The following is a 26789-nucleotide window of genomic DNA, read 5'->3' on the forward strand; positions in this document are numbered from 1 at the left end:
GAGGAAAGACAGGAGCTGGAATAACCTAAAAATACCTATATATGATAACTATACTGTAACGTTTTAGGAATTTTGGTGTTGAGTTACCAAATGGTCTTGTGAGTTACTTTATATTGTAATTTTTTTATTAATTGTAACTATTGTTGTGTACTAGTCTCCCGGTATGCAATTATTTTTGTTCCATTATATCTCCGTATATCACCAATAGTTGTAATATGAATTTTTCATTTATACAATTTTATTTTGTACAATATACTTTTTTTTATACGCTCACTCGTGTCTCATTTATTACACCCAACTTTTGAATCAGAGGGAATCAGTAAGAGGGGTATTATATATAATATATTTTTTCTTACATTTGCAATACATTTACATTAAATAAATGAAATTAGCAGATTCATATGGCAAAACCTATAATTGTACAGACAAAACTAAGTTCGTATGTGCACAGTATAGGGCCATGTTAGATCTTTCTTCCTAAGTGTTTGTACTCCGCTTTAAAGGGGTTTTCTGGGATACAAATATTAATGACCTATCCGTTGGTGGGGGAGATCTCATAATGATAAGTTATCCAATCAGCTGTTTTGGTCAGTTGCGGCACCTGAAACTATACAGTATATGGAGCAGATGCAGAAGGCTTAGTACACTGTGTAGTTTCTGCTGCCGGCATGCTGCAGTTCAGGTCCCATTCACTTCAAAGGGAGCCGAGTTGCAGTACCCCAGCATGGCCACTACACCGTACGGTATATAGTATGGTCAGTTTCCAGCTCCGTACACTGTTTAGTTTCTAACGTTGTGGCTGCCTGAAATCTGATCAGTTGATCGATAGGGTGCTGGGCCCACACCGCTCTGATACTGATGACCTATGCTGAGGATAGTAACAGAAAAATTAGTATTGGAATCGCACTCACCAGAGCTTGAGGTCATCCGGTATGCAGCAGCCTACCTGGAGTCCAAGATTCATCAGGGCTCCTTCATGAACAGTCCAAAGAAAGAAGATGGAGGCAGCATGACCGGTAAAACATCCCTTTATTAGGGGAACCGCCAAGTGAACAGCGTGCAGGGGTTGTGACGTTTCGGCTGCTTCACAGCCTTTATCAAACACAAAATGCCATTAACAAGTGCCTGTTTAAATATCTTAAAACACACCCACTCATAAGAGAGTGGCCAATGATAGTGTGACTAAGGTGCTGAGGTCATCACAGATGCGTCCTCAGGTGCTCCTACTACATGTGTCAAACAATCATACATATTAGATCCTTATCGCCCACATACCTGACAGGCACACATGTGCCTCGGCGTTCACAAGCGCCAGGCGCGCATGACAGGAAAGAGAGGGTCACGTCACTGCCTGTTTCCTTAGGATCAGCTGCTCGCAGTGCGGCTCCGCCCACCCGATCTCACGTCATCCTATCTCCCCCGTCGTGCGCGCCGTTGTCAGGGACGCCTCCGGGCTGGTCCGCCCCTACCCCACAAGACGGGTGCGATAACTCCACCCCACCGCATCCGCAGTATTCACGATCCAAACCTAGATCGGATTAGGCTGCAATGCTGTTCTGCATTCCCTTCACAGCTTAAGGCAACGATGGGGGACGTCCACAAAGGAGGCGGTGTCATCACGTCATCAGCCGAAACCCGGCCCTGATGACATCACAGTCCCGCCTCTCCAGTGTCCGATCCACCCCGCATTGCCGAAGCTGCAACCTCAGTCTAGCCCCATCCTTTGCTGCGGTGCGTGAAGGGAGAAATCCACACTCATCTAGGGGTCACGGATTGGACCCAAGCCTTAGTTCTATGGCATGCCGTACTCCATGTGGGCTAGGAAAAAGTGAGAAACGTGCCTTAATAAAAAACAAACTACAGTTAAAAACATTACACAGAGAACCAGTTCAAAGGTCACTCAGGCTCATTACACATTCGTTATCGGAAAATCTATGTTCATCCCATAAGGTTGGAGGGCTCTCATTTCAAAAATCCACCTAAGTTCTTTCTTCTGTAGAATCCGATCCTTGTCCCCCCCACGTCTCAGAGGGCCAACCGAATCAATGATCCACGCTCCAGGAAATGTTTTTGTCAACCAACTCCGATTCAGAATCATTGATTCGGTTGGCCCTCTGAGACGTGGGGGGGACAAGGATCGGATTCTACAGAAGAAAGAACTTAGGTGGATTTTTGAAATGAGAGCCCTCCAACCTTATGGGATGAACATAGATTTTCCGATAACGAATGTGTAATGAGCCTGAGTGACCTTTGAACTGGTTCTCTGTGTAATGTTTTTAACTGTAGTTTGTTTTTTATTAAGGCACGTTTCTCACTTTTTCCTAGCCCACATGGAGTACGGCATGCCATAGAACTAAGGCTTGGGTCCAATCCGTGACCCCTAGATGAGTGTGGATTTCTCCCTTCACGCACCGCAGCAAAGGATGGGGCTAGACCGAGGTTGCAGCTTCGGCAATGCGGGGTGGATCGGACACTGGAGAGGCGGGACTGTGATGTCATCAGGGCCGGGTTTCGGCTGATGACGTGATGACACCGCCTCCTTTGTGGACGTCCCCCATCGTTGCCTTAAGCTGTGAAGGGAATGCAGAACAGCATTGCAGCCTAATCCGATCTAGGTTTGGATCGTGAATACTGCGGATGCGGTGGGGTGGAGTTATCGCACCCGTCTTGTGGGGTAGGGGCGGACCAGCCCGGAGGCGTCCCTGACAACGGCGCGCACGACGGGGGAGATAGGATGACGTGAGATCGGGTGGGCGGAGCCGCACTGCGAGCAGCTGATCCTAAGGAAACAGGCAGTGACGTGACCCTCTCTTTCCTGTCATGCGCGCCTGGCGCTTGTGAACGCCGAGGCACATGTGTGCCTGTCAGGTATGTGGGCGATAAGGATCTAATATGTATGATTGTTTGACACATGTAGTAGGAGCACCTGAGGACGCATCTGTGATGACCTCAGCACCTTAGTCACACTATCATTGGCCACTCTCTTATGAGTGGGTGTGTTTTAAGATATTTAAACAGGCACTTGTTAATGGCATTTTGTGTTTGATAAAGGCTGTGAAGCAGCCGAAACGTCACAACCCCTGCACGCTGTTCACTTGGCGGTTCCCCTAATAAAGGGATGTTTTACCGGTCATGCTGCCTCCATCTTCTTTCTTTGGACTATGCTGAGGATAGGTCATCAATATCTGTAGCCAGGGATACCCCTTTAAGGTTGTGTAATTTAGGTCCAAAATTCTATGCCAATCCCTTAGCAGGTCATTTCTGATACAGAGCTCTACATCTCCTGCATATGTAAGAAATACAAATGTTACAAATAATGTAAGCCATATAGTGCATTAGTATCCTTATTTTCAGCGACTTTCAGTTAATTTGTGTCTATATTCGTACTGGTATTTTATTATTATTCTGTTACATTTGCGATAAAGACACGTTCCAGAGCAAGCCGGTTTGGGGTAGTGTACCATTTCTCTTGACAAGGTTCATTAGCATATCAACGGTTGTCAGCTATTTACTGAAAAAGAAAGGTGTAGGAAATTGTCTCTCTGGGAGGTGTATTTCTCCTGTAACTGGGGTTAGAAATCAATAGTGACTTTATGGGGGACGCAAAGTGTAAAAAAATAAAAATAAAAATAAAATTGTGTTTTATAAAAAAAAAAAATCCTTAATTAAGTTATTAAAATAAATGTTGAAAATAGAAAAAAATTTTTTTTAAAAAATGACATTTTGTATTGCCGCGTTCGTCACGGCCGGCTCTATAAAAATATAGCATGATGATCCACCCTGTCCAATAAACACCATAAAAAAAATAAAGAACCTGTAAAAAAAAAAAGAAGCCATTTTTGTCACCTTACATCACAATAAAGGGCAACACCAAGTGATCAAAACAGCATATGTCCCACAAAATGGTACCAATAAAACCGTCACCTTATCCCACAAAAAATGAACCCCTACATAAGAAAATCGCAAAAAATAAATAAATAAAGCTCTTCGAACATGGAGACATTGAAAAAAATATTTTTCAAAAATGCTATTATTCTGTTAAAGTGAAATAAATAAATAAAAAGTATGAGACCCTACCTAAGATAAATTTTTAAAAACTATGACTTCTTAAGTTTAATAAATAAATAAAAAAAATAGACATTAGGTATTGCCACATCCGTAACAACCTGCTCTATAAAAATATCACATGACCTAATCCCTCAGGTCAACACCGTAAAAAAATAAACCTCACCTAACATCACAAAGTGATCAAAAATGTTCATGCCCCCCAAAATAGTACCAAACAGTCACCTCATCCTGCAAAAAATTAGACCCTAAGACAATCTGTCAAAAAATAAAAAAGCTATGGCTCTCAGACTTTTTTTTGTTTCAAAAATGCTATTAGTGTAAAACTTAAATAAATAAGAAAAAGTATTCATATTAGAGTATTGCCATGTCCGTAACAATCTGCTCTATAAGAATGTCACAAACTAACCCCTCAAGTGAACGCTGTAAAAATAGATAAATAAAAAAGGTGCTAAAACAACCAATTTTTTGGTCACCTTGCCCCATAAAGTGTAATAATGAATGATCAAAATATCATATGTACCCAAAACGGGTACCAATAAAAACGCTAACTCTTCCTGCACAATATGAGCCACCGCACAAGGCGATCGGTTCGAAAAAAATAAAATAAAAATGGCGTTCAGAAAATGGAGACACAAAAACATTGTTGCCGGAATTGAGGACCACATTTGCGGTTCCGCAATACACGGGTGCTGTTCCATGGGCCTTCCGCATCACGGATGCGGACCCATTTACTTCAATGGGTCTGCAAATCCGGAGATGCAGAATGGTGCGGGACGGAAGCATGGAACGGAACCCTACAGAAATTTTTAAATATGATCTCCATTTTCTTTTAATTTTTGGGGAACACCTAAATGGTTAAAGTTTGTAAAATCAGTTTTGCGTAACTTGAAGGGTTTAGTTTCTACAATGGGGTCATTTATGGGGGGTTCCACTATGTATGCCACACAAAGTGACTTTAGACCTGAACTGGTCCTTAAAAAATGGGTTTTGGAATTTTTCTTAAATATTTTAAGAATTGCTTCTAAAATTCTAAGCCTTGTAACGTCCTAAAAAAATAAAATGACATTTTTTTCTCCATACAAAATGAAGCCAAACATAAAGTAGACATATGGGGAATGTTAAGTAATAAATATTTTATGAGGTATCACTTTTTGTTTTAAAAGCAGAGAGATTGAAATTTAGAAAATGTAGAATTTTTAAAATGTTTTGGTAAATTTGGGATTTTTTTCATAAATAAAAGGTGAAATATATTGACTCAAATTTATGACTATCATGAAGTACAATGTATCACGAGAAAACAATCTCAGAATGGTTTGGATAGATAACATTGTTTCAAAGTTATTACCACATAAAGTGATACATTTGCATAATTAGGCCTGGTCAGGAAGGGGGTAAATGGCCCGGTCTGGAAGTGGTTAAAAATTGAAAGCAAGGGTCCCCAAAGAAGTTAAGAATGAACCCAAAATGGACGGAAGAGAGCAGAAAAATGTGTCCTTAAGGCTTATTTACACGGTCGTGCCATGTTTTGAGGTCCACAAATCATGGATACCGGCCGTGTGTATTCTGTATTTTGCGGAATAGAAAAGCCGGCCCCTAATAGAACAGTCCTACTGTCCTATCTTTGTCCGTTATGCGGACAATTATAGGATATGTTCTATTTGTGGAACGGCCAGACGGACATGGAATAGTAATTTCTGTTTTTGTGCGGACCCATTGAAGTGAATGGTTCCGCATACAGGCCGTAAAAAACAAAAACAAAACCTGTGTGCATGAGCCCTTTTAAATCTGCTTACATCTGTGAAAAGGTGGTCAGTGATGCCTCAGTGAAGGGTCCGTGTGTCCGTTTTTTGCTGTCCATGTTTCATCCGTGTTTCACCGACACTGAACAGCTGAAAAATAATTTTCAAAGCATCTCTTCCTAATGTGAAACACAGATGGCATCCGCGTTGCATCCATGGTTTTTATGGACCCATAGACTATAATGGTTGTGATGGATCCATGAACACAGACAAAATAGAGCATGCACCGATGCAAAAAAAAAAAAGACCCACGGACTGTGCTAAAACACTGATGTGTTAATACACACATTAGAACGAATGGGGACATGTGTTGTCCGTGGAGAACACGTACAGCACGCATTGTGAAATACTGACGTGTAAATGAGGCTTTATGGTGGGATCACAGAAAATGGCAATCTGGAAGCCAAAGACATTCCCACGGAGTCCATTTCGGGTGGTCAGGGCCCAAAATGAAAAACTAGAAAATGAGATAAAACAGCTTAAATTACTGATTAAAACGAGTGAAGTTGAAGGCTTAAAAACACCAAACCCTATTACAAAAGCAGAAGAGGGGTCTTTCAATTTGAACTTCTCTTGAAAAGGTCTTGTGTTGTTTTATTAATGTTGGCAGCAAGGAACCTGGGGGAAGCTGGAGGATTGGGGCAGTACACGGTTCCTCTTGACAAAGCTCATTAGCATATCACGGCCATCAAATAGCGGTCAGCTATTTACAAAAAAAAAAAAAAGTGTAGGGGTTTGTTCTGTAGGCGGTAAAGTGGCCAGGAAGATGCTGGATAAACAACATGCCAGCTGCTTCTATCAGTCTTTCAAGAGTTAACTGGAAATTGTTAGAAACCAGACTTGACAACCAATCAGAAGTGGCCAAGCCATATTCTAGAAGATTCGAAAACTGGCTTTTAAACAAACATGTAAAATGTGGGGATATGAGACCCCCCAAAAAAAGAAAGGAACCTGGGGTAGGGGGGCCTGAAAGAAACCTGGAGGGTCTGAAGGGGAGGATAGACCAATAAAGGCCTATGCAGTAATTATGTAGGTAAGATTTAAAGGGAACCTGTCCTCACCAAAATCCATCCCAGACAGACAGCAGTACCTTCAAGTAGCCGGCAGTGAGCTTCGAATGATGATTTTCTTACTGCATTCAGATGAGGCAGAAGTATGGAAAACGTTCTCTTATCCTCAGTCCACGCTATTTTCCAGTCAGGCTTGAAGTCAAGGTAACCGCGCCCCCTTCCCTGTCTCTTCTCCTGTGACTGACAGCCGGCTGTCGGGCATAGGCGTGGTCAGTCACAGCAAGGAGGCAGCTGCCCCCTTGAATTCAAGCCTGACTGGAAAATAGCGCGGACGGAGGATAAAAGAAAGTTTTTCATACTTTGCCTCATCTGAATGCAGTAAGAAAATCGTCATTAGAAACCCACTGCCGGCTACTTGAAGGTACTGCTGGCGGTTTAGGATGGCTTTTGCCGCTGACAGGTTCCCTTTAAGGTAGTTGTCTGTTGTACAAGTTTATAGTGTCATCTTGGTAGTTAAGTAACTAAGTAATTGTAACTATTGTTGTGCATAAGCATATTTATTGTTCCGTTATACCTACATATACACGTAATAGTAATTGGAATATCAATTTTTCCACACTGTACATTATACTTTCTTTATATGCTCACTCTTGTGTCTCATTTATTATATCCAAGTTTCGAATCAGACCCAGTAAGAGGGAGTATTATATATAGTGTATATTTAATATAAATCTATGTATAATTATTTCTGATACATAGACATGGAGTAATATAACATTCATGCTGCCTGCAGCTGCCACTAGAGAGCGAGCTCAGTTGCTTACTGAAGATGGATATTTCATTCAGTTCAGTCGTAGCCAAATCAATCGATTTGCATTTGTAATGCCCCCGGGTGGCATTACCACTCCTACGCCCTGCTTCTATCTGTGAATGCCAATATAATGTTATCTTATGCATTGATTTCCAGGTCCCTAGACACTTTGCATTTATAATAATCTTATGTAATTGTTCATGTAATGTGCCTGGTTCACCAGCAGGTGGCAGCAACTATGGCAGAACTCACCATTCCATTCTCCCCTCCTTTCTCGGTCAGAAGTGGGCCAGTCCTGTTTGCTACCAGAAGGAGGTAGGGAGTTCTGGTGTGTTCTGGTTGAGACTCCATGTTGGAGCTGCCAGGATTCTAACCTATTCCCTAGCATAATCCAGAGTCAGACTACAGAGAGAAGTTGCAGCATCCTGCAGAAGCAGAGATTCCATTTAAGTCTGTTAGTACAGCAGAGCCAAAGAGTAAACGAGTTGAGATTGTTTGCCTGCCAGAGTTAATGCTAAAGTCTACTGGAACCAAGATAAAGTCTGTAAACCGTTTGGAGAAACGTTTATGCAAAGTAAAGCTGCCATTCAACTTTATCACAAGGTCTGGACTCAAATATTTCTTCAAATCCCTCAATTGTTCACCCTATTTGTCTGCTTCAGTGCCAACGCCTGGGGGTTCCAGCGTATCCAGGTAGGAGCACCGTGACACGTGCACAAAACATTAAGGGACATCATAGGCCACCCTATATTACTTGGCCATTTCTACACCTGTGTACCAATACCATTTCTTAAAAGGGACACCGTCCCGTAGTTGCTTCATTGCAACTGGCGTAAAAAAACAACAACACTTATCTCATCTCAAAGGGACCCCTTGCGGACCGCTGGTGTTGCACATTCAGCTCCCTCTAGTGTTGTCTGCAGGTAGCCAGAATGTAGCTATTAAACTTTATACACAGTTTTAAAAAAAAATAGACCTCTGACCACCATAGAGAGATTAAAGGGGACCCATCACCGGGATTTTGTGTATAGAGCTGAGGACATGGGTTTCTAGATGGCCGCTAGCACATCCGCAATATCCAGTCCCCATAGCTCTGCGTGCTTTTATTGTGTAAAAAAACCGATTTGATCCATATGCAAACTAACCTGAGATGAGTCCTGTCCCTGACTCATCTCACGTACAGGACTCATCTCAGGTTAATTTGCATATGTATCAAATCGTTTTTTTTTTACACAATAAAAGCACACAGAGCTATGGGGACTGGGTATTTCGGCTGTGCTAGCGGCCATCTAGCAACCCATGTCCTCAGCTCTATACACAAAATCCCAGTGACAGGTTCCCTTTAAATTATTCAGCACTGATTTTTTCAATTTAGATTTAAACCAAAAATTGAAAGAATTCCCTGAAAATAGATAAAACTTGTACCGATTTGATGGGATTCCTCTCTGTCGCTGTAAATAGAAACACGGTCGTATTCACATTGTTCCTGGTATTCCAGAGCAAAGTCTTCAAATACAAGCTGCAAAGGCAAAACACTAAGGTAAAGGTATTGTAGCATTGTCTGGAGATGGGGATCTAAGAATGAGCAGTAATACTTCACACAGCCAGACAGATAAGAGTGGCAATATTTCTAGAAAATAAGCACATTGAACACTAAAATGACTCATCTTCATTGACTCATTATGGTCATCATGTCTAAGTGGTGTCCAAATGACATCTGTTTCTAACACCAACTAAAATGTAAAGGAACACTACAACTAGTGCAGGGCCTTCAATGGGTTGTGTCACTTCAGTAAGTGGCATTTATTATGTAGAGAAAGTTAATACAAGACATTCACTAATCACTGCGATTGTCCATATTGCCTCCTTTGCTGGCTCGATTAGTTTTTCCATACTTCAAACACTGCTTGTTTCCATGGTTACGACCACCTGATAATCCAGCAGTGGTGGCTATGCCTTTAAATTATAGGAAAAAGCACCAGCCTATTCACACTTCTGCTGTCCCGACCACTAGAGAGGCCAGTGCTTTTTCCTATAGTGTGTATACATGGCCGCTGCTGCTGGATTGCAGGGTGGCCGTAACCATGGAAACAAGCAGTGTATAATGTGATCGAAAAATGAATCAAGTCAGCAAAGGTGGCAATATGGACAATCACAGTACACTAGTAGGTATTTTGTATTAAAGAGATTGTACAGCCGTTAATATTGAGGATCTAAAATAGGTAATCAATATCAGATCTGTGTGTGTGGGGGGGGGGCTGGGGGGGGGGGGTCAGATACCTGCAGTCATTGATAGACAGACCCCTGCTGTATGCGCCGGCATAGGTTAAAACACCGATGCCGGCGCATTAACCCTTCAGCACTGACCGCGCCATGCGCGGTATCCTGCCGGGTGCGGGGTGGCCATCAGGTCCCCGCGCTGCTGTGACGAGAACCCAATGGCAGGGAAGGCAGCCCAATGCCTTGCTTCATGGCTGCCTTCCGTGACAGCCTGTGAGATCCAGCCCCCTGTGTGTAATTACAGTGTGTAATACGCTTACAGCCAATGCATTACAATACAGAAGTATTGTAATGCATTGTAAAGGGATCAGACCCCCAAAAGTTGACGTCCCAGAATGGGACCAAAAATAAAGTGAGAAAAGAAGTTAAAAATAATAATAAAGTTTTACAAAAAAAATTTAGTTTCAAGTAAAAAAAAAAAAAGTGGGATATTTGGTATTGTCGCGTCCGTAACAACCTGCTCTATAAAAATACCACATGATCTAACCTGTCAGATGAACATTGTAAATAACAAAAAATAAAAACGGTGTTAAAACAGCTATTTTTTGTTACCTTGCCTCACAAAAAGTGTAATATAGAGCAACCAAAAATCATATGTACTCTAAAATAGTACCAACAAAACTGCCACCTTGTCCCGTAGTTACCAAAATGGGGTCTTTTTTTTGGAGTTTTCACTCCAGGGGTAAATAAGGGGGTCTTCAAATGTGACATGGCAATTTAAAATTATCCCATTGAAATCTGCCCTCCAAAAACCATGTGGCGTTCTTTTCCTTCTGCGATCTGCCGTGTGTCCATACAGCAGTTTTTGACCACATATGGGGCGTTTCTGTGAACTACAGAATCAGGGCAATAAATATTGAGTTTTGTTTGGCCGTTAACCCTCGGTTTGTTACTGGAAAAAAAAAAAAAAGGGAAATCTGCCAAAAAAGTAAAAGTAAAATTCTGAAATTTCATCAACATTTTCCTTTTATTCTTGTAGAACACCTAAAGAGTTAACAAAGTTTGTAAAATCAGTTTTAAATACCTTGTGGGGTGTAGTTTCTAAAATGGGGTAATTTTGGCTGGTTTCTATTATGTAAGCCTCACAAAGTGACTTCAGACCTGAACTGGTCCTTAAAAAGTGGGTTTTGGAAATTTTCTGAAAAATTTCAAGATTTGCTTCTAAACTTACAAGCCTTATAACGTCCCCCAAAAATTAAATGGCATTCCCAAAATGACGCAAACATAAAAGTAGACATATGGGGAATGTAAAGTAATAACTAAACAGAATTTTGGAAAGTTGCGAATAAAAAAATAAAAAGTAAAATGTTTTAGTTTTTTTTATAAAAATGAAAAATATTGACTGAAGTTTACCACCATCATGAAGTACAATGTGTCACGAGAAAACAATCTCAGAATGGCTTGGATAAGTAAAAGCGTTCCAAAGTTATTACCACATAAAGTGACATTTCAGATTTGCAAAAATCGGCCTGGGATTTAAAGAGGACCTGTCATCAGTTTTGACATAGGCGGATTATGGTATTACCGTGTAGGGCGGGCCCCACTGATGCCATGGGTGTTTTTTTTTATTTTTTAGCCTATGTCAAAACTGAATAAAGGTCCTTTTTAAAGGTCAAAGTGGCTCCGTACTGAAGGGATTAAGGGAAGAGCAAGACACAAGGATTCTCTCTAATATTTTTTAAATTCCTTTCACATTGTAGCCTAATGGACATGGATGCATTCACACTGGGCCCAAAGGTAGTATATAGTAAATTCACATTGAACCAGAAATTGGGCATATAGAATCAAATTGGAGGGTGGTATACTATCAAACTGGACCCCAAACAGGATGTATACAACCAAATTTGCACTTAAAAGGGGTTGTATACAATTACACTTAACCTACAGGTGTTGTACACAAACACACTGAAAATATATATATTTTCATTTTTTATTTTATTTTTACCCAAAAAAGCCATTTACTTGTATGACTTGGCCTTCTGGTGCTTCTATGACCCAGCGACAGATGGCATTACTAGGATATAATCCGGGATAATTGAGGGTGAATATTTTGCCTTCCTCTCGCAGATCTGCCGCACTACCGCACCCAGAGCCTGCACAATGAGAAAGCAGAATTCATGACCACAGGCCAGAGACCCCCCAGTCACACAAGAGGGCAATGCTGGGAACACTAACCTTTCTCTGACGAGGAAAATACCGTTGAGAACTTGAATTCAAACCCACGGCCATTAACGGTGCCATCCGACAGGAAAGTTACTGTAACATTACTGGAGCGGATTATTAAAGGGGATGGCAGGACGGATCCACACACCTTTCCTGAATATGTATTGAAATGTTCATACCCATCATTTTCATATGTATTATATATTATAAAAATAAGTTAGATACATTATCTTAATCCTAAGTAGCCACTAACTCTGCCACCACTGTGTAAACTTTCATCATTCCTTTTGTTCTCTATGTAAAGCTAAAATTGCTTAGTTACTACCTCCATCCACCACTAGGGGGAGCTAACTGCATATTTATATACTTTCCATTGAGCTCAATGAAAAGTTCTAGCCTCAGCTTCTCCCCCAATGGTATTATGTAACTATGGCTAGACAGGCGATTTGGAGGGCTATCATAAAAATGAAGTTCTGACCCTTATAAAAAGACATGAGCTGTAACCCAGGGCAACCAATTCATCTAATATACAGGCAATAGAATTGTAAAAAAAAAAAAGGCATCATTTAACTCTGATTCAGTACTACTTGTGACCAGAAGGGGGGCATCAAGCACATTTGTATACAGAAATATACTCACGGACATCCTTTAGTTTCACAGTAAAAGTCAAAGAGTCGTGAGCGCAGGTCACATGGTCCTCAATGTCCAGTTTAATAAATTGAATCTTGATTATCTTACCCACTGATGAAATTATTGTCCATTGACATAAGCTGCAATGATGACACATTTAGGGATGGCATAATGGAGCATTAAAACACTTACTCCTCTGCCCTGATGAGGGGCAATCACCCTGAAAGAGCTGTCTGCAGATGAGGTGCTGGCTTATTTAATATCAGAGTCATGTCTCAAGGCCTATTTAAAGGGTCGAACATTGACTTATAGTATAGCTGCCTTACACCTGGAGGCATTAGAGGAAGAGCTTGTTAAGAGCTCATTTGCATCTTCCCAGAATTCCAGAGGAACATCTATTGCCTATAAATCTCATGCTAACTAAGGCGCTATCTTCCCAAGGAGAGATAGTACCCACCAAATCCTGACTTAGGCCTCACACCCAGTTAACTTAGTACTCTCTGCTCTGCACTGATGAGGGGCAATCACCCCGAAACAGCAGTCTGCAGATGGGGTGCTGGCTTATTTAATATCCGAGTCATGTCTCAAGCCCTTAGGCTGAGTTCACACGGGCAAGATTTCTGTGCGGGTGCAATGCGGGAGGTGAACGCATTGCACCCGCACTGAATCTGGACCCATTCATTTCTATGGGGCTGTGCACATGAGCTGTGATTTTCACGCATCACTTATGCGATGTGTGAAAATCGCAGCATGTTCTATATTGTGCGTTTATCACGCAACGCAGGCCCCATAGAAGTGAATGGGGCTGCGTGAAAATCGCAAGCATCCGCAAGCAAGTGCGGATGCGGTGCGATTCTCACACATGGTTGCTAGGTGACAGTCTATTCACTGTATTATTTTCCCTTATAACATGGTTATAAGGGAAAATAATAGCATTCTGAATACAGAATGCTTAGTAGGTGGTCAATTGAGGGTTAAAAAAAAATATAATTAACTCACCTTCTCCTTTTGATCGCGTTGTTGCCGATCTCTTTACTACTATAATGATGAGCTGTGGGCTAAAGGACCTGTGGCGACGTCAAATCACATGCTCCAATCACAAGATCCATCACCGTGGTCATGGATCATGTGATCTGACGTCACCACAGGTCTTTTAGCCCACAGCTCATCATTAAAGTAGTAAAGAGATCGGCAACTACGCGATCAAAAGGAGGTGAGTTAATTATAATTTTTTTTTAACCCTCAATTGACCACCTACTAAGCATTCTGTATTCAGAATGCTATTATTTTCCCTTATAACCATGTTATAAGGGAAAATAATAACATCTACACAACACCGAACCCAAACCTGAACTTCAGTGAAGAAGTCCGGGTTCGGGTCTGGGTACCACAGTCGGTTTTTTTATCACGCGCGTGCAAAACACATTGTACCCACGCGATAAAAACTGAACATCGGAACGCAATCGCAGTCAAAACTGACTGCAATTGCGTACCTACTCGCACAGGTTTGCCGCAATACACCAGGACGCATAAGGACACGCCCGTGTGAACCCAGCCTTAAAGGGTTGAACATTGACTCATAGACTAGCTGCCTTACATCTGGTGGCATTAGAGGCAGAACTTGTTAAGAGCGGATTTGCATACCATCTTAAAAGGCACAGATGTATTATGCCGCGTCCCTTAAGACACATTTCTACCACCAGGGGGAGTGTTTTCATAGATTAACCCTAACTATGCACAATCTAATATGGCTCCATAGAGTCTCATAACATATATTCTAGATGACATTTGCATTTGAGGTGGGAAGCACCCTATACAATATAGAATTACCTGCTGCTGGAATAATTGCTCCTTTTATCTAGGGGGTACTTGATGTAACCATTTTTGGCAACAATAATCAAAGGGCTCGAACTACAGCCACCTGAAAGATACAAAAGTGTAGATTATGTCCAAGTAAAGAAGATGATGGCTGTGATGTAGGAATTATAGTACTTATTACCGATATGGTCAGTTTATGCATATTCCATACATCTAAAAATTTCAAATCCCCTGTATACGTAGTCACTTGATAAAATTCTATCTTTCTGCAGTCACCACTAATGGGAACCAATTATATCACAGTATGCAGTAAGCTCCCTCTAGTGGTGGCTATAGGCTAACAGAAAAACTGTTCTGTCTGCTATAAATATATTCATCCATGCAGAATTTTGAACCTATTTAGCCAGCTCCTTATCATTTAATGTAATGTTAGTAGTTTTTACAGCTCCGACTCTTTTACTGAAACACAATAATTGAGGCATAGCCCTGAATTATTTCTAGGTTGACTCACTGTCAGATGAGGAATTTCTAAGGAAGTCCATAAGAGCAGAAACTTTGGAGTATATGGCTGGAGACCCAAGAGCAGCTCTGTCAGTCATTGATGCTCCCCAAACTCTTCCACAACCAGCGCCCCAAGACGTAGTGCCAATCAAGACCCATGTACCAGATCGACGTCTGCAGACAAAGGGTCCACCCGAGTCTCCCTGTAATCAAATGATCAGAACCGATTTTTCTAACGGCCAAAAAGGGCCCATTCTCCGAGATGATAAAATGTGGTAGTGTCAGAACATTATTCATTTTCTAAACACAGGCTGCCCCTAAACTCCCCTCAGTAAACAGATTGCACATGTCAAAATGTTCCTCCTTCCTGTACACATCCCCCGTGTTCTGTTTGTTTTCCTCTTGAAGGGGAATGACTCCCCCCTATAACAGGGATAAGCAACCTTCGGAACGCCAGCTGCTGTGTAACTACAGCTCCTAGAATGCAAACATCAGGGACGTAGCGAAGAGGGGGCAGACAGAGCACGTGCAGATGCTGGGGGGCTTAACACTAGCCCGCCTATCAGTTCCTTCCACAGCCAAGCTGTTCGTTTGCATAGTGAAGCAGGGAGCTGAGCATGGGCATAACTACTGTGAAGGGGCACAAAGATGGGCATAAACTACAGTGAGGGGACACAAGGACGTAACTACTGTAAAGAGCACAAAAGTGGGCATAACTAATGAAGGGGCACAAAGGTGGACATAATTACTGTGAGAGGGCATAATGTGGGCATTTATACAGTGCAATAGCACTAAGGGGAAATGCCCTCGATTACCCCGTTATACAATGGGATGGCACGGTCTTAGAGGACCAGCACAGCACCCCCTCGTAGGTATTTATCAGGTACAGTCACCATCCCTTCCTTATGTGATTATTCTTTTTTCTCTATCACCACAGGGACCTTGTTTCGGATCCAGAGGACCAGTTCGTTCTTTCGTTTATTGCATACCCTATAATGGATTTTATTAGGTGGGAATGGGCAAGTACAGTTATGCATTTGGTGGAGTTAGAAGACTGGCTTAGTATGAAAACAAAAATTCTCTGCGAGGCGCTTAACTACTGCCCACCCCACGCAAATCTGAATCCGTGCCCTGGGAGCAGGAAAGCCTAGCTACACCTCTCCAAACATGCTCGGTTGTTCTTTTAACTGACAGAAGTGAATGAAGCATTCTGGGAGTTGTAGTTTCTGAACAGCTGGAGTACCGGAGGTTGCTGGTCCCTACCCCATAACATGATCTTGTTTCCTGCCAAGTGGCAGGAGCCTGAATAAGCCTGTGCAACATGGAGAGGCAGTTAAATGTATAGCAGGTGGTGGTCACTTAGGAAGTTAAGAGCTTGCTAGGTAACACCTGAACTGGAGGAAAATAAAGTAACAGATTCTATAGAGGCGTTGAACACCAAATCTCATACCCACATACGTTCTAATACCAAACCCCCAAAATGTATTTTGCCCCTCAAAATCTTGAGCCCACCTGACAAGCATCCTTTCCTCCATCCGGGAAGCCAGCACAAATCATTGAGTTATGTAAGTGTGGAAGCCCCATGGAGGCAAGTGCAGATCTACACATTTCATCATCTAGTATGGGAAGGTTCACCTCCTGCAGGATGTTGGACAGCTCTCCACCTGAAAATGGAGAAAACAAATCAGCATTGCCTAGATATGCCTGTCAGGAATCTGAGAAAGCTGATCAAGGGTGTACGCAGATACCATAAGGCCTCATAGCAAAACTTGGTATGTAATTACAATTTTAAAACATGACAGGAGGCTTCCTATTTTGCATTAACTCTCTTTACTAACTCCACAGCAGTAAAGAAAAATGTAAAGAGTAACAAGTAGATCACTGCGCAGCATAGTATATAAGGGTCATGCTGCCTGTACACTTCCTCTTTCTTTACTGCTCCATCACAGACAGGTCAGACTTTTTGCTCCCCTGGAGCTATATTACTTCTTGTACATTTATTCTTTCTATATCGTATTATTATCATTTACCTCGGGTTCCTCAGGTCCCCCTCTAGCCTGGAGTGCCTCCTGGCTTCCTCCTTTTAGCGCCATTTTCGCGGCCGTTTTCGCGCCGTTTTCGCAGCCGTTTTCACGCCATTTTCGCGGCCGTTTTCCCGCCGTTTTCCGTGCCGGCCCACTTCCAAATCACGGCTGGCCTCAAAAATTTAGTCCCCGGCTTACGGCCATCTTAATTTTACCTCATAACATCTCATTGGGGATTCAGTGTGACTGTACTAATTAGCTGTACTCCCTCATTACTGGTTTTCACCCCTGTGCCTATCTCAGACTACTATTCAGTTCTCTGTGCCTCATGTGGCTGGGTCAGTCAGGTCAGTGCTGCTGCCTGTTTATTATTGTGACCTGCATTTAAGGGTTTCAACCCTGTGCGACCGGGGTGAGCCCCCACTATTAATACGCTGCTTATTGGGAGACTAGCAGTTGCAGTTCTCTCTAACTGGGTGAGCCCCAGTTTATAAGGTCACTACTTTACCCTGCTGGGGTTTATACTGGGCTTTGTTCCCATACTATTAAAACTGACCATACGCCTGTTCTCAAGACCTGGGTGCCCGTTTATTACTGTACCTTTCAGTGACATACCAGCCGACCCTTATCATGGAGAATTCCCAGAATGTCCCTGTAGACTTCCAGGCTATGATTAATGCAGCTGTCGCTGCCTCTGTGGAAAAGGCACTCTCCAAGGCCCGAGCTTCGGCTCCTGACGTACCTAAAACTCGCAGACGTCCACGGCACGAGTCGGACTCCGACCTGTCCGACTATCAGACAGGGGATGAATCCCGCCCTATGAAACGCCATGACAAAGGCGAGGACTATACACCCAAAACACCCAAGGGTAAGGCACCTGCCAAGCGTAAACCTGCCAAACTTCACACTCCAGCCCCGCGTCAGGAGTACTCTTCAGAAGAAGAACAGGACCCTACCCACTCCATGTCAGTGCTAGATGAGTGGCAAGCTGACGCTTCAGAGTCGGATTACGACGCATGGGGCTCGGACGAGAAGTCTGTTTCCGCTTTTATGCAGGAGACCCTCCTGGGTGCGGCCCAGGCAAGAGGTATCGAAGACACTGCTGACGCAGAACCTCCTCTTGACTCAGACACCATTATGGACCCCTCAGGTCAGGCGATGTTCGATCCTCGCAACATACGACACCCCAGATCGGGTGAATGGTCGCCTCCAGAACACCTTTCCAGGTTCATGCACCTGTGGCTCCGCAAACCTCTGGAGAAAGAGGTCCGCAACCGACTCAGGTCTGAATGCCCACGCCCTTCCCTGCCGGATAAGGTCGCTCAGACCCCAGAATTTGACAAAGTTATGACGACCTTTATGATGCGCAGTGGCAGAGACCCTCGACGGGGGGTAGAGAAAGGCCTATGGGGCGCCCAAGATAACCTACTGGATTCCGTAGGCCCCCTGGCTCGCATTATGTATCTGGCGGATGATGCCTACGCCAAAGCCGATTCCTTCTCCACCGAGGACTTCAGGGAATGGGCACATGACATTCGTGAGTGGGCACAACGTTGTTTTTGTTTCATCGGAAACGCCAATGTTACGCTCTCTTCGGAGAGACGAAAAGCAGCGTTATTCCGTATTAACGGTAAATTGGCAGACCTTGGCACAAAAGAGATTGGGCCCCAGGCACAAGGAAAACTTTTCGGTGAACCATTCCTCAAGGAATTAAACAAACATGTCAACGTGTTCACCTCCCTTAATAAGGCGCAATCCTCAATGCGCAGTGTCTTCAGGAGCAACCCTACCAGAGGGGTTTTTGGAAGGGCTGGCCGGCAACGGGGCCGTGCCGCCAGCCGATTTTGGCCTTCAGGCCCCCGTACTCAACCAACACCATTTTATCCGACAAGGGACTATCAGCAACGACCCTTTTCCAGAGGCTCGGATAGAGGCCGTGGAATCCGCGGACGCGGACGTTCCCGCTTTACTGCAGGTAAGGACCCATATTCCTCCGTTGTTACCATGTACCCGCACTGCGGGCCGTATTTCCCTTTCTTTCCACAATTGGGCCGCCCTTTGCTCAGACGCATGGATTCTACAAACAGTGCAGGGTTATATCATAGACCTAGTGGGAACCCCCTTTCAGGTTCAGCCCCCTCACCCCATCCACATGTCGTCTTTCGACCACAACCTCGTCAACGCGGAGCTATGCGAGCTTCGGGACAAAGGGGCTATTCAACCAGTCCACGAACAGGGAGGTTACTTCAGCAACATCTTCCTCGTGCGGAAGAAGTCGGGAGAATACCGCCCAGTTATCAATCTTCGCGCCCTCAACGCGTACGTGGTCTACCGCCACTTCAAGATGGAGGGCATCCACCTTCTGCGGGACCTTCTTCGGAGCAACGACTGGTTCGCCAGGCTCGATCTAAAAGATGCATACCTGTCAGTCCCGGTGCACCCGGACTGTCGAGCACTCCTACGTTTCCTCTGGCATGGTCGCCCTTGGCAATTCACTTGCCTCCCTTTCGGGCTCAGCTCAGCCCCATGGTGTTTCACCAAACTCCTAAAACCGGTGGTGGCCCACCTGAGGTCCAGGGGCATTCGATGCATCATCTACTTGGACGACCTCCTCCTGTTCTGCTCCGACGAACGCAGACTACGCCAACACACTCACCTGGCAGTATCCCTACTGGAATCTCTGGGCTTCGTGGTGAACCAACAGAAATCGGAGCTGACCCCTACCCAGACGATACAATTCCTCGGCTTCGAGATCGACTCGACGACGTGCACTCTGAGGCTACCAACCTCAAAGATCGCAACCATTCGCAAGGAGATTCGCAGAGTTCTCCGACTCGATTCCATCCCTCTACGCAACCTGGCCAAGATTGTGGGACTCCTCTCAGCTTCCATTCAAGCCATATTTCCGGGTCCTCTCCACTACAGGGCCATGCAACGACTCAAGGCAAAATACCTTCGCCACAGACCTACCTACGATCAACCCGTCCCGGTGACGACAGAAGTTCGCGAAGAGCTGTCATGGTGGCTGGACAGCATGCAAGCCTGGAACGGCAAGGCCATATTCGGAGACACTCCAGATTTTGTTTTAGAATCAGACGCCAGCTTGTGGGGATGGGGTGCCACCAACGGAACCATCTCCACGGGAGGAGCATGGACGACGCAGGAGCTCTCCATGCACATCAATTGCCTCGAACTCCTAGCAGGATCCTTCGCGATTCGCAGCCTGGCTCGGGAGAGCTCGAATTGTTGCATCCTCCTTCGCATGGACAACATCTCCGCAGTCCAGTACATCAACCGCCTAGGAGGCGCTCGCTCACGCCTACTGTCGGATATCACGAGGGACATCTTCGACTACTGCCTCCCTCGCAACATCACGTTACAAGCGGAATACTTGCCTGGAGAAATCAACCTCGCAGCCGACTGGTTCTCTCGCCACTGGAGAGACGTCAGCGACTGGAAGCTGAACACGAGAATCTTCAGGGCCCTGGCAGCCCGGAGGGGTCCCTTTCACCTGGATCTGTTCGCCTCTCGCAACAATCACCAGACCCCGGAGTTCTTCAGCTGGCTCCCGGACCCGGAGAGCAAGGCGACAGACGCATTTCTCCAACAATGGCCGGCGACAGGAGCCTACGCTTTTCCCCCATTCTCCATGATTGCGAGAACATTACACCAGATGCGGACACAGCAAATCAAACTGGTTCTCATAACGCCCTTGTGGCAGAGTCAACCATGGTTCCCGGACCTCCTGGCCTCCTCCTACATGGATCCTCTCCTCCTTCCATCCTTCCAGGACCTGCTCACGGATCCCAAAGGATGTCTCCACCCGCTCATCCTGGAAGATCGACTACCCCTGGTGGCTTGGTCTCTTTCCGGGGTTCCTGGCGAGTCAGCGGACTATCGCAGACTGCTAGGGACCTCTTATGGGACTCATGGGCCCCGGGAACTAGACGCTGCTACCTTTCAGCTTGGGCCTCCTGGTCTACTTGGTGCATGGAACGGGACTCCGATCCATTTACGGCACCTGTTCCCATGATTCTCAATTTTCTTTCCTCCTTGTTTTCTTCTGGCCGCTCTTATCGCTCTATCAACGTCGTTCGCTCCGCGATTTCGGCAGCCCATACTCCCGTCGGGGACCTCCCGGTCGGCAAAGATCCTCTGGTCTGTCGCCTACTCCGCGGCATGCGGCTCCGCCGCCCCCCAGCCCCCAAATACCATCACCTATGGGACGTGGGACTGGTTCTCCGTTTTTTCAGGGATTGGCCTCCGAATGACCGCCTCTCCCTTCGCCAACTATCCGCTAAGTGCACTTTTCTCCTTTGTCTTGTGTCTTTCCGACGGGTGTCGGACGTTCGGGCCTTCGATGTCGATGCCTTTGAGGTGACCCCTGAAGGAGTCACATTCCATATCTCTCGTCGCACTAAATCAGGTTCGACGTCGGTCTCTTATCCCTTTTTTCCAGACGACCCGCAGCTCTGTGTTGTGTCCACCCTTCGCAGTTATGTTTCGGTTACCTCCTCACTCCGTTCCTCTACGTCAGGTCAACTCCTAGTTTCCTACGTGCGCCCTTACGCCCCAGTCTCTGTCACCACGCTGGCCCGTTGGATCCGCTGGATCCTTTCCCTTACAGGTATAGACCCCGCTTTCGGCGCCCACTCCGTTCGCGGAGCGGCGGCTTCATCAGCCCTAATGGCAGGGGCGTCCCTTTCGGATATTCTCCGAACGGCGGACTGGTCTAGGGAATCTACTTTCCGTACCTTTTATTTTCGCACTCCCCCTTCTGCTGGGACATCTCTTCTTCAGCGTTAAAATTGCAAAATAGGAAGCCTCCTGTCATGTTTTAAAATTGAAGATTATGCTAGCTTTAGTGTACTAATAATCTTAATTTTAATAAAAACAGGAGGCGAGTATTTTCCCTCCCTTCTATTCCCTACCCTGACTCTTTGGGGGAGTGAATCTCAAGGTGTCGGATATGGGGCTTGATTTTAATAATCTCTCTGTTTTGGGACATATTCGGAATTTCTCACCCTAAGTATTGCCTCCCTGACGGACAGTTCTTAGTTGTATTACATACTTACACCTACCATACATTTAGCCACTAGATAATTTGCACTCTATTTGTAATGATTTAACTTTACACTATTCCGTTAAAGCCCATAAGAGTGAATAGTTACGATTCTATACCTAACCTATTTTATACTCTCCTTTCAGTGTAACCCTCTTCAGGTCCTCCACTGGTCGCTGGTTTGTTAATCTTACGACCCCATAGGATGAGATGAGAGCTTCGTTCGGTCTTACCTCCAACCTTGTTTACCAGAAGTCTCCTCAAGTTCTCTTCGCCAGAAACCGCTGTTACAGTTTTCGTTGAATTTCTGGATGTTCGAGCTCAACCTGGACTTTGATGTCGCTTTTAGAAAGAGGAAGTGTACAGGCAGCATGACCCTTATATACTATGCTGCGCAGTGATCTACTTGTTACTCTTTACATTTTTCTTTACTGCTGTGGAGTTAGTAAAGAGAGTTAATGCAAAATACTCGCCTCCTGTCTTTATTAAAATTAAGATTATTAGTACACTAAAGCTAGCATAATCTTCAATTACTTCACCTACTTGACTTCTATGTCAGAAAAGTGCAACAGGAGCTTCATAAAAAAATAGGACTTATTCTGAACATTTATCAATGTATTAAACCATACAATTGGCATAAATACACTGTTAAATTCCACCCCCGAAACACTTGCTCTCCTTCACATATTACATGAAAAAGCTGGCTGCCTGCAGCCACCACTAGGGGGAGCTCAGTACAATGGAATTTATACAGCTACTCAATGGGAATCTCTTTGCACTGTGCTCCCCTTAGTGGTGGCTGCACTGAAATGCAGTGGATCTATGTCAGGAAGCAGGAGGACCAAAACTCCTCTCACCACAGCCCAATAGCAGTTGCCTCTATGGTGAGTACATCACTGCCACTGATCCACTGCCACTGCACAGGTATGCAAAGCATAACACAAACCAAAAATTCCAAACCTTACTTGAGATTCCAATAATTTCTATGTTGGTTCAATGTGTCTCCATTAAGTGCTGGATTTATTTGCCTGTACCATGTTTGACCAGGACTCAGGGTTACCATGCATGAAGCGCTATATGTTCTGGCAGTGAGCTGGGTACAGTTTGCTGTGTAACTGCCTTTAGGGTGCCTCCACAAAGGACGGATATGCAGCAAATCCACAGCATTTTACAGCACCAGCAAAGTGGATGATGTACTAAGAAATCAACAGCGTGGAATTGAAATCCACTGCATGTCAATTTATGCTGTGGATTTCAACCCGATTCCACCCTCTGCAATGCATGGGGCAAAATCCATGGCAGATGTGCCACAAAGTTCCACCCCACGTGGCTTTACACTAAAGAGAATGTACAGAAATCAAAAAACGTGGCTTCTTACTTCCAGAACCACAGCATCTGTTGTGCGAAGTGTTCCAACTCAGCTCCATCTGCTTCAATGGAGTCGAGCTGCAGTACAACACAGGGCCCATGGACAGTTTTGCCGCTGTTTCTAGAAGAAAACCGCCATGCTTTTCTAATTATACACAATCCTGTTTTGGGTTCTGGGAAAGCTGACCCGGTATCTATACAGAGATCATATTGGATGTTACCCGTTTTTTCCAGTAACAGATAAGTCATTTAATTAATTTTATTACATTTTTCATTTAATTATTTTTTGTGTGTGTATCTCAGTAAATTTACTTTCGTTAACTCTTCCCCATCCACTGGCCACACACATGGTTCCAGGCTCAACCTTCTCCCCCACTTGTGGCAAGCACACTCGCTGCACACGAGACCCTGTAAAAAAAAAAAAAAAAAAAAAAAAAAAACGGAATAAAATGTAAAAAGGTACAGCACAGACTATATTAACATATCATGTAACAACACTAGCAAGGGAACGTCACATATGGACTGCCCACAACCAATGCTCAACAGCCTCCATGATCCTCACCCAGAAGGATAGGCTTCTGCAGATAGACCAGTGCAATGTCATAACTCATACTCCCATCATGCTTGTACTTGGGATGCATTTTCACATCAGACACTGGGATATCCTGTTGCTGGGGGTCATCAATCTTCTGGTCATACTCTCCAGCTACCACCACCAAGTGTTGGATTTTGTCACTGTAAAAAAAAGAAAGTGTCGGAGTCAGATGTGGCTGTGACCTTTATGGTGACGGCACTAGTACAGTAAAAAGGGGATGTGACTAGTGCACTGGCAGTGACCATAAGGGTGGACATAAACAGTGGAGGGTACCTTTACTGAAATAAAGGGGCGACATCTCATCTAAGCAGGCGTTATCCCCCACCTAGTTCAGTAAGTTACAGCATAACCTAGTGATGCATGATAACCTTTCAAATTATAAATTATGCTGCCTGCTGCCACTAGGGGGAGCTTGCAGTATATGGATGCATTCAGCTATTATGATGATGGCTGCATTAGCATTGAGGCAGATGATGATGGTCGTCTGTGGGTAGTGAGGTTAATGCTGATGTTCGCCTGTGGGGACTCTGATCTCAGGTGTGTGGCTTCTACTTACTTATTTGCAGGATAGACACAGTGAGCAGCAGTCACCACCAGGTTTTTCTCTACAATAGTCCCACCACAGATATGTCTTTCATATAATTTTATTGACACCTGCATTAGAAAACATTAAAAAAAAATTATAATCTGTTTTTGGCCCTTCATCTTGGGCTTAAAAGGTGTATATTATATCCTGATGAATTAAAAATAATAGAGAATTGTGATGACTTGCTTTTGTGGTGACTGAAGAATAAAAGGTGGCCATGCCAACAACAGCTGATGGCCAAATATTCTTTCGTCCAGCAGCTCCTCCACACAACGCTCAGTTAAGCTGAGTATGCATGTGTTCTCAATGGGGAGAGGGGAATAAGCCACCGTTCGATGGCTTTAGCAGCAGATTATCTCCTTTGAAAACAAAGGATCAGGCATGTTGAAAGTTAAGATGCCTGATCATTTTTCTTTCTTGATTTAGGCTACTTTCACACTAGCGTTCTGAAACATCAGACGGATCCGCTCCTATAATGCAGACGGTGGCTCCGTTCAGAACGGATCCGTCTGCATTATAACTCCGAAAAATTTCTAAGTGTGAAAGTAGCCTGAGCGGATCCGTTCAGACTTTACATTGAAAGTCAATGGGGGACGGATCCGCTTGAAGATTGAGCCATATGGTGTCATCTTCAAGCGGATCCGTCCCCATTGACTTCCATTATAAGTCTGGACGGATCCGCTCGCCTCCGCACGGCCAGGCGGACACCCGAACGCTGCTTGCAGCGTTCAGGTGTCCACTCACTGAGCGGAGCGGAGGCTGAGCGCTGGCAGACGGATGCATTCTGAGCGGATCCGCCTCCACTCAGAATGCATTAGGGCCAGACGGCTGCGTTCAGGGCCGCTTGTGAGCCCCTTCAAACGGAGCTCACGAGCGGACACCTGAACGCAGGTGTGAAAGTAGCCTTAGACTGAACATCAAAATACAAATTGCATGGTTAGACCACCTTATTCTAATGTGTATGGCCACATTTAGACAAGATGTCACCCAAGATATGATACATAACGGTAAGCGCTGTGCTCTGCTATCTTCTGCAGTCTCATACAGAATCAATGGAGAAGCAGGGTGTATGCCTAACCTGCCGTTCCATATGGACAGGGGAATAAGACTCTTCTTCTCAGTATCGGTGGGGGTCCCACAGTCAGCTAACCACCAATCAGTTAGTTCAGGAACATCCCAGTGTATTTTTTCTTCACTTACAGTCCAAGGTTGTCCACCAACTGGCGTGTCCGCTCCCCCAACAATACGAGAGTTCATTTGCATCATTTTCTCAGTTTTTCTTAATGGCCGGATGCCACATTTCATCCCTGGGCACAACATGGAGGAGAACAGGGATCAGTAATCTATGAGAAATACCCTTCAAGGGGTTGTCTCATCTCAGAAATTGGTGGCATATTGCTAAAATATGCTATAATTGTCAGATAGAACCCACTCCTATCTCCAGAACGGGTCCCTGAAAGTGATGGTGAGCGCACCGTGCAAGTACGAAACCCCACCACATCCCCCATTTGCTTCTATGGGAGTTCCGAAAATAGGCAAGAACTGGCTCGGCTATTTTCTGCAGTCTCATAAAGGTGAATGGATAGCTGGCAGCGATGCACAATGCACTCTCAATTCACTTCTATCTGAAAAAACGCGCTCTCTCAGCAATTTTCGGAACTTCTATAAAAGTGAATGGAGAGCATGCCTTACATGCGTGCTGTGCTCTCCTTCACTTTTGGGGGCCCGTTCCAGGAAATAAGAGCGGCTACTGCTGCTCACTTCTACGGCTAGCTAGCTGCACACAGGAACTTCTAGTATCTTCCAGCTAACACCTGCACTGTGTCGCTCTTTCTGGCGTATGGCCATGACACTGTATTCACATGCTGTCCCCCGGGTAGGGCTCACAATCTAAATTCCCTCTCAGTAGGTCTTTGGAGTGTGGGAGAAAACCGGAGTACACAAACACTGGTAGAACATACAAACTCCATGCAGATGCCCTTGGTCAGACTCAAACCTAGGACTAACCACTGAGCCACCATGCTGCCCCACAAACATGGGTGCAAGATACATGTCCGTGGTAGCGGAATCCATA

At 44.6% G+C, this 26789-nt stretch overlaps 2 protein-coding genes across 2 annotated transcripts in view; one reads left to right on the forward strand and one right to left on the reverse strand.

Annotated features, from left to right (window-relative positions):
• The window catches only part of OVCH1 (ovochymase 1), a 104344-nt gene extending 78324 nt beyond the window's left edge, over nt 1–26020 (reverse strand). Inside the window, exons 1-11 of the mRNA XM_044277490.1 lie at nt 25916–26020; nt 24686–24783; nt 24097–24269; nt 23847–23942; nt 16593–16744; nt 15091–15283; nt 14592–14682; nt 12771–12901; nt 12144–12284; nt 11931–12061; nt 9114–9207 (exon numbers count right to left, since the gene is read on the reverse strand). Of these exons, the coding sequence (XP_044133425.1) occupies nt 9114–9207; nt 11931–12061; nt 12144–12284; nt 12771–12901; nt 14592–14682; nt 15091–15283; nt 16593–16744; nt 23847–23942; nt 24097–24269; nt 24686–24783; nt 25916–26020 (1405 nt within the window). The remainder of the gene's footprint in view (nt 1–9113; nt 9208–11930; nt 12062–12143; nt 12285–12770; nt 12902–14591; nt 14683–15090; nt 15284–16592; nt 16745–23846; nt 23943–24096; nt 24270–24685; nt 24784–25915) is intronic.
• Nucleotides 18191–22435, forward strand: LOC122926594. Its single transcript, XM_044278015.1, has 2 exons — nt 18191–19079; nt 22313–22435. Exons 1-2 carry the CDS (start codon nt 18242–18244, stop codon nt 22315–22317), a joined length of 843 nt encoding a protein of 280 aa, XP_044133950.1. The 5' UTR covers nt 18191–18241; the 3' UTR covers nt 22318–22435.
• Nucleotides 26021–26789: the final 769 nt, after the last annotated feature.

The sequence above is a fragment of the Bufo gargarizans genome, chromosome 2 (assembly GCF_014858855.1).
Source record: "Bufo gargarizans isolate SCDJY-AF-19 chromosome 2, ASM1485885v1, whole genome shotgun sequence".
In the NCBI taxonomy this organism is placed as follows: Eukaryota; Metazoa; Chordata; class Amphibia; order Anura; family Bufonidae; genus Bufo; species Bufo gargarizans.

Coding starts and splice junctions, on each gene's coding strand:
- LOC122926594 (XM_044278015.1), top strand. CDS start 18,242: ATGGACCCCTCAGGTCAGGCGATGTTCGATCCTCGCAACATACGACAC.